Source organism: Capricornis sumatraensis, chromosome 1, assembly GCF_032405125.1.
Source record: "Capricornis sumatraensis isolate serow.1 chromosome 1, serow.2, whole genome shotgun sequence".
Lineage (NCBI taxonomy): Eukaryota > Metazoa > Chordata > Mammalia > Artiodactyla > Bovidae > Capricornis > Capricornis sumatraensis.
This window is the reverse complement of record NC_091069.1, coordinates 202,008,016-202,020,247: the sequence shown is the minus strand read 5'-3', so window position 1 is coordinate 202,020,247 and position 12,232 is coordinate 202,008,016. Positions and strand designations below refer to the sequence as shown.

The following is a 12,232-nucleotide window of genomic DNA, read 5'->3' as shown; positions in this document are numbered from 1 at the left end:
AATACCAAGTATTGGTTATTCTGTTTGTAAAAGATAGTTCCCTTGTATCCTTGTGTTTTTTTAAAAGCAAAGATGACTTCCAAATGTAGACATTTGGAAATGTCCTATAAAAATCTCCTATCGTTAGACAAAACATTCTTGAAGAGTCAGTTTGTAGAAATCGGACTACTCACATTTGCTTGTTCTTGGGACTCTGTTAGTTCTATATCAATGTCTTTGCTCTTTTTCTTTTTTCAATGTAGCAGTTTTAAAATCTCCTTAATGATGAAATCTTTAAATTGTGTTCAGGAAATTAGCAGAAATGACTTAGATTTTCACTGCCATAAAAAACAAAGGGCTCTGGAATTATAAACTATAAAACTTTTGCTAAGTTTAAGTCAATGAAGAGAAAATTTTATGTGCAAGCATGTCCAGTCTCCCTTCTTGATCCAGTCCTTAGAAAACAATGGTTCCTGACTGCTAAGAATTCTAACCTCTTCTGAAACATCCTCACAACGTTGAGGTGGTGAAATGACAGCCGTTGGTGTAGGGCAAGAACCTGAGCCCCTACTGTGCAGAATTATTTATGATTTTAAAAGCAAAAGAAGAGCTAGTGGGCACCAGGTCATCATGCAGGTGATCGTTTTATCCACTTTAGTTCAGAACACTTTTATAAAACTGCATTCTCAGGCTTTTTGTTAAAATAAATTTTTCTTTCAAAACTCACTCTCACAGCAGTGTTACGTATGATAGCTAGAAATTGGAAATAGATGTCCAATAATGGGGAGATGATTAACTAAATTATGTTATAGCCACTCATGGATATAACTTCTTACAGCCACAAAACGACCACTGTGATCGCTTCCTAGCAAAGTACTTCTGGTAGGCTACAGTGACGGCCCTAATGCACAGCTGCAGTCACAAGACAATCACAGATGTGGCAGTGATTCTATTAACCATTACGATTTCCTCCTTAGATGTGTTTACTTCCCCCCTCAGCAACTGGAGATTTGAAGGAGGCCTTGCTCTAGGATGACGCTCTCACAAAGGAGTAAGGGCACAAAGATACCAGCTTCTTAGATTTAAGGAATTGGGCAGAGACCCTTTGAGCTGAGGCAGGAGTTTAAAGAAATAAGAGTGTGAAAGAAAATGCGGTACATATATACAAGAGAATATTACTCAGCCACTAAAAGGAATGAAATTGGGTCCTTTGTAGAGACATGGATGGTGGATGGACCTAGAGACTGTTATATAGAGTGAAGTAAGTCAGAAAGAGAAAAACAAATACTGTATATTAATGCATATATGTGGAATCTGAAAAAAACGGTGTAATCATGTTTACAAAGCAGAAAATAGAGGCACAGACCTAGAGAACAAATGTATGGACACCAAGGGGTAAAGGACGGCAACAGGATGAACTGGGAGACTGAGACTGACATACATACAGTACTGATACTATGCAGGCAGGCTAAGTCACTTCAGTCATGTCTGACTCTCTGTGACCCCAGGGACTGCAGCCCTCCAGGCTCCTCTGTCCATGGGATTCTCCAGGCAAGAATATTGGAGTGGGTTGCCACGCCCTCCTCCAGGGGGGTCTCCCTGATCCAGGGATCGAACCCACATCTCTTATATCTCCTGCATTGACAGGCGGGTTCTTTACCATTAGTGCCGGTATGATGTAGAAAATAGATGATTAGAACTTAATGTATAGCACGGGGAACTCTACTCAATGCTATGTGGTGACCTAAAAGGGAAGGAAATCCATAAAAGGGGGGATATATGTATATGTATGGCTGATTCACTGTGTTGTATAGTAGAAACTAACACAGCATTGTAAAGCAACTACACTCCAAAAAAAAAGTAAAATAGGGAAATGAGTGAGACTCAGGGCAGGGACCCTGTCCTCTGTCCTCAAGTAGAATTCCAGGGAGAACATGACAGGCCCTATTTGCTCTCAAACAGGTTATGGAACCACGAGGATCTGAGCCTTGCTTCCAGGGAATGCTCAGAAATGATTATCAGCCTACAGGATGTGGAAGCAATAGAAGAGAAAGGACAGAAAGGCAGATTTGCAAGGAGAAGGCTGAGGCCCCCAGGCTACAGTAAACAGATGCCAGAAGGGGCTTGAGCCAGATCAATGCTGAGTGCTAGGAGCCCTTCCCCAGAGACCCAGGTCCCCGAGAGTCTATACCAAGGATGTGGGAGACGAGGAGAGACCAGGGAGCATCCTGATGGGCTGAATATGAAGCAGAGATAACCACAAATCATTGAATTTGGTCTCATTTATCAGGAAGTAACTAAACTAATCTTCCTTCTATTGTATGGAAGTAAAACTTGAGACAGAACTCCAAGTGAGTTTTGGGAAAAGGAAATAAATTACAATTCAGAAAGTATGTCTATATATGAATATGGACCAAAAAGAAAATAGGAAAATAAAAAGCAAATTGTCAAGGTGGTGAGAATGTGGGATCTCTAATATTTTTAATTTTTGTGATTGCTGAAATGCTGCCTGTCCCTTTAAAAAGAGTCCTAATTCAAGCAGTGGCTTTCCTCAGGCTGCCCTCCCTGCTCTTCTCTCAGGTAGAATCCCCTCCTCCTTCCCCTCCCCCTCAGCACGGCAGAGGGGTCTTCTGCTCAGAGGAAGGTCTCAGGACCTATAAGACGGCCTCAGAGGAGCACATTGTACTTCTCCTGTGACGAGACTCTTCACTTTTTGAGAATTTGAGATTTATAGATCATATTTCATTGCCATAAACATCAAGAGCTGGTATAAATCCTCTCATTGTTGTAGATTTTGCAGCAGTAATGTTGCCAGAAATAATAATTGTGGTTGGGGCTTCGTGTTTCCTTATGGGGAGAATTGTACTCTACAGTGGTTATCAGTTATGGGAGAGTTGGTCTGTAGCTTCTCTGTGGTTTGGGACATGGCCCATTTTATTTTGTGTTTGGCAAATCTTTTCAAATGCAGTAAACCTTTCTGGACTTCAAGTTCTTTCTTCTGTAAATGAAGGAGTTGGTGAAAATTATTGCTAGCCCACTAGAAATGCTGGTTCTATTTAGCACGACTTTGCACATTATATGTGAGACTTTTATAGATAGGACATTGCATACTGTGTGTGCACACACACACAATTTTTTTCATTGGTTGTTTTTTGAAAATGGCAAGCTTTTAAAAAAGAATTTATTTATTTATTTATAATTTATGGCTGGGTGGGTCTTCATTGCTGCTTGTGGGTGGGCTTTCTCTACCTGCAGAGAACAGGGGTTACTCTGTAGTTGCTATGCGTGGGCTTCTCATTGTGGTGGCTTCTGTTGTGGCCCACAGGCTCTAGGCATGTGGGCTTCAGTAGCTGTGGCACGTGGGCTCAGTGGTTGTGGTGCATGGACTTAGTTGCTCCATGATACGTGGGGTTTTCCCAGACCAGGGATCGAACCTGTGTCCCCTGCATTGGCAGACAGGTTTTTTTTTTTTGTTGTTTTTTTTACCATCGAGCCACCAAGGAAGCCCCCAAAATGGCAAACTTTTAAATGTAAGAATGTTCAGGGTTAGTCCAGCATGTGTAACTTAGACTTCAGTCTAGGCTTGATAACCTTCGGCAGGCATGTCCCTCAGTGCAAATAAGACGTCTCAAATGAGACTCAGAAAAATCTCTTATGAAACTACACTACAGCCCAGTCATTTTCATTCTCATTTTAGAAAAAGAATCTTTCCTTTCTTTCCTCTCTGCCAAGTCACGTGCTCAGACTCAAAATGATTGCTGGCTTCTGCCTGGTATTAATCTTTCTGCCGAGAAACCATTTATCTAATTTTTAGAATCAAATAAGAACAACTAAATGATCTAAATCCAAACTTCTCCTGCCACATTCTGTCATCTCTGCCTTAATGTAACCTCTTCTCCAGGAATTTTACACAATTTGGAGGTTATCCCACAAGATAAAATGTGAAACCAGCCATGGGTATACTTAAATTTCATATTTTTCTTCTTTTTTTTATTATAACTGCAGCTTAAATTTCTTTAAGACAGTGATTCTGAAACATACCCAACGTGTTCTTTCAGCTTGGTACCCAAATTATAGGATATGGTAATTATAGGATGTAGATTTTTCTTTAAACCTAAGAAATTTTTATCTATCAAGCAATTACTTCAAAAAAAAAAAAAGAAAGAAAATGTTCATCTGATTTAAAAAAAAATTAAGGTAAGGTATCTCTCCTAGATTTCTGGGAGAAATGAGAATATTTCCTCTTCCCCTGGAATAAGCAAAGTTTTGTAGTCAAGCTACAACGGTACAAGGTAAAGCGCACAAGTTGAAGTCCTAAAGACATGATCTGAGCCTCAGTTACACTCAGCAACAGTTGTATGATGTAGGCAAGTTACCATAATCACGCTTGGCCTCAGCTGCCTCATCTACAGAATGGAAATCATTTGCATCCATTTCATGTGAGAACTGATGCAAGAATTAAATAAAGGAATGCATAAAAAGCATGTTGGATGTGGAATGACTCAAAAGTGATTTGATAACATTATTAATCAGTCAACAGCCAGTGACTTCAATCAGAAAGCTTGTACACCTTCAAATGCCTAAAGTTAAAGCAAAACTGAACTCACATTATGTTTCGGAATACATTTTATTTTATATTTGGGAGGAAGGTGTAATCCAGTCAATAATGAGGAATCCAAAAATTGATTCCTATGAGGAGTCAGCTATAGATTTCTGGAAGGACATCTCTAGACAAAGTTTCAATCATGTGCCTCTACTTGTCACAAAATGAGGAAGCACGAGTCATAGGGAACCAAAGTAGGTTGTCCTTATCCAGCAATAGTCATCTAATAATTTAAAATGGGTCACATTCAACATCTTTTTAGGAAAACACTTGTTTCTAACATAAATATTAATTTCTGAATAATTGATAGAAATTAATAGTATTAATTCTAAATAGTTTCTAAATAGTTGAACTAGTCACCCTAAAGGAAATCAACCCGGAGTATTCAGTGGAAGGATGCTGAAGTTGAAGCTCCAGTACTTTGGCCCCCTAAAGTAGAGAGCTGACTCATTGGAAAAGACCCCGAGGATGGGAAAGGTTGAAGAAAGGAGGATAAGGGGACAACAGAGGATGAGATGACTGGATGGCATCACCGACTCAATGGACTTGAGTTTGAGCAAACTCCGGGAGATAGTGAAGGACAGGGAAGCCTGGTGTGCTGCAGTCCATGGGACTACAAAGAGCTGGACATGACTTTAGTGACTGAACAACAACAACAATAAATAGTTGATTCGAGAATTGTGATTCTTTATCCCTGCTCAACTTTAGTGTGAGCTAGCACATTTCCAGATGATGAATATCCTGGAAATAATATAGTAATTTCTTACATGAGCTGGTCCTTGACAGTTTTCAAATTGCTTTCACATCTATTCATATGGGTTAGGTAGAGCAGATATTATTATTCTCCTTGTTGGTGAAAAAATGGAGTGCCCATAAAAGCAGAAATGATAGATTCGAAAGGTCAAATGCCTGTAGACAACAGAGCTGGGAAGAACCCAGATCTCCAGACATCAGGTTCCCAATTACTTTCAGATTCTCCAGAGGAGGTTCCTCATACCATCACTCATGGCCAAATTGTAAGCATCATCTGGCACTATTCTACAGTTGTAGGAAGCATGAAGAGTTTGAGAAATTTTCAAAACTGTATTTTCCAATGCAGTTTAATATCAAAATACAGATGCATTTAAATCAACTTCCTATTTCACTGCCTGTGTCAACCTCGTAGTGATAATGGTGCAAAATGCACTGTTTCGCTCAAAAATTTTCACCAGGGCAGCAAAATCATGCATGTGAAGTTTCCATAAGCAAAAATGGTCTCCTGCTCAGAAACCATCCATGTATGCACACACTGTTTCACGTTTTCTAGTTGGATCAATTGGTTATACTCTGTCTTTTGGCTTATTCAGACATGGTACAAAGCGTCAGTGATAGGCTGTGGATGATTTCTTCTCCCTGATCTCTAGTCCTATTTGAGTTGTCAAAGACAGACTTCTAGCTGGTTGAGAGCTGGTCACACCTCCAGGACAGTTTTGGTTTTTAGAGGAGACCTTTTGTTTTCTGCAGAGATTTCCACAGCTATTTTTGGTTCAGCACGGATGAGGCTCTAGGTTATGAATCAGAACATGGAGGCTTGGCCTGGTTCTGTAGAGAATTATGGATGCTGAGAAGGAACCAGGAAAAAGTAAGGAGATCAGAGAACTCATTGTAGGAACTGGTGTGGAGCTGACAGGTCTGGTAGAAAAGTGAGCAATTTAAAGACTCCGACCTCTCTAAGGTGGGAGGGCTCTGGAAGAGAGCCTGCATTCCTTGGTTAGGCTGGCCGAATGCTGATTGCTGTTTCCCTCCATCTGCTTTGTGCTGGATTCTATTCTTTTTCCAACAGCCAAAATTATGCTTGTTGCTAGGCATGTGACCCTGGCAGGGCAGTTCTGAGACTGAGAAGAGAGGAAGGAAGAGAGAGGGGTGAGCTTGGGGATGGCCCATGACGGCTCTCAGCGAGAAGGAGGCTGCCTGCAGCCTCCTTTTACCTTTCTCCTAAGAATACAAGCTCACAGGTTTGAAATTATTCCATAAATATATATTTTATAATTTGAAATTAACACAGGAGATAAACAATAATGTGGAGACACAGAGAAGGGGGAAAATGTGAAATATGATTCTGGGATACGTATGTGTGCCCACTGGAAGTCTGAATGAGTGATACACATACCGCTTTGAAGTGACTGTCAAAGCAAGTGGGACTACTGTGAGATCAAAGTGAAATGACACACAGTGAATTTGAAACTTGATGATTTTGTTTCCTAGTTTCTACAGAATGAGCTTGAAATGGCCCATCTTTAATGTGCTCTGTGAACTCCCAGGCATGAGATAAAATCTGCAACAGATGCTACCTTGCCAGGCTCTCTAACCATGGATCCCAGGGTCACTGGGAAATACTCCATCAGAATATATCTTAAAGTTCTTTCCAGCTCTAAAAAGTGCTATAATTTTAGAACAAGTGCAGATTTCAGAAGACAAATTAATATGCTAAGGAAAAATATCCTTTCAGGTTCCAAACAGTTAAAAACAAACCTTACAGATACTTATTAAACCATATACTATAGGGAACTATTAACGGGGATGAGTGAAGCTGAGATTCATCCTACTCTCCTGATTAGCTGATCACAGCTCCCCAAAATTCATGATTCACTGCTCAGCTCAATGAGCTCATTTGTCAACTAAATGTATTTTTGTGACTTATTTCAATTTCATGAAAAAATTATTTTTCTTTTTTGTTCAGTGTGTTTTAGAGACCAAAAGGACACTCCTGTATCAATAAAATGCAAGAGCTGACAGAAATATAATGCAGTTTTGTAAACATAAATTGTTCCCTAAAACTGGGAGACTGAAAAGGATGCAAGGAATCTCTCGTGTGTGTATGTTTAACTGTAAACAGACTGTTTTTAAGTTATCTCAGAAACAGTCTTATGGTGACTTTCTTAATAAAAGCATTTGAGAAGGCAAAGAATAAAGGTCACCTGTAAAAACATAGACCGTTATTAATATTTATGGCCATATATCCTGTTCTAGGGGCTTCCCAGGTGGCGCTGGTGGTAAAGAGCCTGCTTGACAATGCAGGAGACTTTAGAGACACAGGTCCGATCCCTGAGACATGAAGATCCCCTGGAGGAGGACTCACCCCAGTATTCTTGCCTGGAGAATCCCATGGACAGAGGAGCCTGGAAGGGTTGCAAAGAGTTGAACATGACTGAACCATGCATGCATGCTGTTCTAGATGAGTGCTGCATCATTTTGGCTGTGCCCTGGAATTACTTGTAAACATTTATAAAATAAAAGTGCCTGGGTTCCCCTTCAGGAAATTCTGATCCAGTAAGGCTGGAGTGGAGCTAAGCCCTCTGTGTTTTTGTGAAATGGTGATTATGATGCGTGGGAACGGGTCCTGCAGGATGGGTGAGTCTTACGCTGCACTGCCCAGAGGCCCTCACTGTGGCCTCAAGACAGCCATTCCCTCAGCTGCTGAGAGTGCTGGCTGCTGCCCCTCACCACTCATGCAGGGTGGTCCTTCTCAGGAACTGACATCCAGAGGCCAAAGGAGCCTGCCTCACTCAAGGTCATACCCATTTCCCGGAGTCGGCCTACATCCAATGACCGGTCAAAGGGAGGACAAGATTATAAAGGCCCAAACTGCTTGCCTCAATGCGGAGCAACCCTGAAGTGGTCTGGAATGCTGTCAATGAATGGGAGATACAGGTGGCGCAGTGGTAAAGAATCTGCCTGCCAGTGCTGGAGAAGCAAGAGATGCCTTTTGGATCCCCGGATTGGGAAGATCCCCTGGAGTAGAAAATGGCAACCCACTCCAGTATTCTTGCCTGGTAAATCCCATGGACAGAGGAGCCTAGTGGGCTACAGTCCACGGAATTGTAGAGCTGGACATGGGTGGGGCCGGAGCCAAGCTGCAAGCTGCTATGGGATGCAGCTGGTCCGAAGTCCAAACACTTAGCCTCAAAGCTGCTTTTGCCTTCTGCTGTTAGTGTCCCAGACAATGCACATCACCTCTTTCATCTCAGTTTTAACTTTAAAAATGGGGCAAAGAAAAAGATACATATTGCAATCCCCAGACCAATCACTAAAAAAATGAAAAGGTATTAAATGCTAATAAAGGCATCAAACAGAAAAAAAACAAAAACGTACAGCAACAATAGTAACAACAACAAAACCATATGATCTACTTTCAAGAGTAGTTGTGAAAATTCAATAAGAGTCTGTAGATAGAAACTGTGAATCATATAAAATGCTGTGAGCTTCCCTGGTGGCTCAGTGGTAAAGAATCTGCCTGCCAATATAGGAGACACAGACGCAATCCCTGATCCAGAAAGATCCCATATACCCTGGAGCAACTAAGCCCGTGCACCGGAACTATGAAGCCTGTGCTCTAGAGCGTGGGACCCGCAGCTGATGAGACTTTGTGCTACAATAAGACATGCCACCACAATGAGAAGCCGATGCACTGCAACTAGAGAGCAGCCCCCTCTTGCCGCAACTAGAGAAAAGTCCACACAGCAATGAAGACCCAGCACAACCATAAGTAAACAAATGAATAGTTAAAAAATGCTGGTAGTTGCCATTGTAAATTGTTCTTAAAAAGCCCCAATAATTTATATGTGAATAAAGATATTAAAGTACTACATGGCACTGGAAGTCAAAAAATGGTTTAAGCTCCAAATGGATATGTACTTAACCTTCTCCACTGTATAGGTTCAGTGAATTGAAACAATAAAATGTAATGATTTTCTTGGGCTTCTCTAGTGGCTTACTCGGTAAAGAATCTGCCTGCAATGCAGGAGACCTGGGTTCCATCCCTGGGTCAGGAAGATCCCCTGGAAAACGGAACAGCAATCCACTCCAGGTTTCCTGCCTGGGAGATCCCATGGACAGAGGAGCCTGGTGGGCTACTGTGCATGGGGTTGCAAACAGTTGGGCATGACTAAGTGATAAAACCACAACCAGTGATTTTCTTTATTTTGCTCTTCCTATACAGAGCTAAAATCAGTCATAAAAAGAACTAGTTCCACGTGTCAAGACAATTCAGCAGGGAAAGAATAGACTTGTCAACAAATGCTGTTTGAACAACTGAATATTCCACATACAAAAGAACAAAGTTAGACCTCTATCTCACAGCATACACAAAAAGTAACTCAAAATTAATCAAGTCCTAAATACAAGAGCTGAAACTATAACATTCTTAGAGGGGGGAACAGGATAAATCTTCATGATTTTGGACCAGACAATGGTTTTCCAGCTATGAAGCCGAAGTACAAGCAATAAAGGGAAATGAAGATAATGGACTTCATCAGAATTTTAAACTTTTGTGTTTCAAAGGACAGTATCAAGAAAAAAAGAAAACACACTGAATGGAAGAAAATATTTGCAAATCATAAATCTGATTTGTATGCAGAATATATAAAGAACTCTTACAACTGAATAATAAAAAGACAACCTAATTTAAAAATGGACAATGATAATACACGACTGGCCAATAAACAAAAAAATACTCAGTATTATCAGTCACCAGGAAAATTCAAATCAAAACTACATGAGATGCCATTTTACATCTATTAGGATGACTACAGTCAAAAAGAGAGATAATTGTAATTATTAGCAATGATACAGAAAAATTGGAAATCTCATATACTATGGGAATGTAAAATGGTTTTGCCACTTTTGAAGACATTCTGACAGTTCCTTAAAATGTTAAACATAGAGTTACCATATGATCCAGTAATTTTACACCTAAAGTAAAGAAAACATGTCTGCACATAAAAACCAGTACAGAATATTTATGGTAGTGGCTCAGACGGTAAAGCATCTGTCTACAATGTGGGAGACCCAGGTTCGAGCCCTGGGTTGGGAAGATCCCCTGGAGAAGGAAATGGCAATCCACTCCAGTACTATTGCCTGGAAAATCCCATGGACAGGTCGCAAAGAGTCAGACACGACTGAGCGACTTCACTTTCACTTCTATTCATAATAGCCAAGAAATAGAGACAAACCAAGTATCTACCAACTGATGAATGGATAAGTCCTTTTATATGACACATATACAGATAATGGGCTATTATCTGACAATAAAAATAAATGAAATACTGATGCATTTTATGACATAGATGAGCCTTGAGAACATTTAGCTAAGTGAAAGAAGCAAGTCACAAAAGGCCACATATTGTATAATTCCATTTACATGTGGCATTTCTAGATGCCACAAAAACCAGGCAAATCTACAGAGAAAGAAAGTAGATCAGTGGTTGCCCGGGGCTAAGAAAAGGAAGAATAGGCAGTAACTGCTAATAGGTATGGAGTTTCATTCTGGAGTGACGAAAATGTTGTAAAATTGATTCAGAGATAGTTGCACACAACCGTGTGAGTATACTAAAAATGACTGAATTGTCCACTTTGGGTGCATTGTATGGTATGTGAATTATATCTTAATAAAAGTGTTATTAAAGAAAACAATGACATGAGCTGAAAAAGACAGAGGGTAACAAGAATTTTAATATAACCTATGGGAAAATGTTTTGACTATTTTGCTTTGATTTTTAAGTGAACACAACTCACTGTCTGCCTTTAAATAAATCAAATCACAAGTCTAATGCGTGGGAAAGAGACTGGCCAGGAAAAAATGACTGCTCTGAGAGCATTCAGAGTCCCTCAAAAACAGACTCAAAAATTCTCAGCGACTGACGCAGATTTAAGGACTCAATAACCTACTGCTAGCTAAACAAAAGTCATGTCTGCTAGGAAAAGACGGTATTTTAAAAATGGGCTTTCAAAACTCATTTTAGTAGTAAATGCAAGAACATCTGCAGTAACAGCTTCTACCAAAATGCTAAAAAGCTTACCTGTGAGCTTTAAGTATCCTCTGAGCAATGGCATCGCCAATCTTGTTGAACACAACTCTGTCATCAGAGCAGCTTATGAAAAACTGGTTCTAGGCAAAATAAATGAGATAATTATATAATAAATTTCTATCTTAGAAGTATGCAGTAAGGAAAATGTGGTATATAATTTAAAAATTACACTGATATTAAATATATATATATTTCCCTGAGCAGATATGTTCTGATCCTGAAAATGACACTGGGAATAACTGAGATGAGAATGACAATATAAAGTTATATGAGAATAACTAATAAGGAAGTCTCATCTCACTCCGGGTCTCATGCAGTTCTAAACAATATCACTTATATCATCTTCCACACAACTTTTTGTTACCACTTCCAGTTCTTCTAAGTATTGGGCTTCTCTGAGTCCCAGATAGTTTGAATCCACTCATAAGGCAAACCATTCCACATCACAGTAATCCAAGTCTATGCCCCAAGCAGTGATGCTCAAGAAGCTGAAGTCTAATGGTTCTATGAAGACCTACAAGACTTTCTAGAACTAACACCAAAAAGAGATGTCCTTTTCATCATAGGGGGTTGGAATGCAAAAGTAGGAAGTCAAGAGATATCTGGAGTAACAGTTAAGTTTGGCCTTGGAGTACAAAATAAAGGAGGGCAAAGGCTAACAGAGTTTTGCCAAGAGAATGCACTGGTCATAGCAAACACCCTCTTCCAACAACACAAGAGACAACTCTACACATGGACATCACCAGATGGTCAATACTAAAATCAGATTGATTATATTCTTTGTAGCCAAAGATGAAGAAGCTCT

At 40.0% G+C, this 12,232-nt stretch overlaps 1 protein-coding gene across 2 annotated transcripts in view; it reads right to left on the bottom strand.

Moving 5' to 3' along the window:
- The window catches only part of PLD1 (phospholipase D1), a 130,492-nt gene that overhangs the window by 39,090 nt on the left and 79,170 nt on the right, over positions 1-12,232 (bottom strand). For both annotated transcript variants that reach the window (XM_068992503.1, XM_068992582.1), the window contains one exon: positions 11,419-11,507. In XM_068992503.1, coding sequence (XP_068848604.1) covers positions 11,419-11,507 — 89 coding nt within the window. The remainder of the gene's footprint in view (positions 1-11,418; positions 11,508-12,232) is intronic.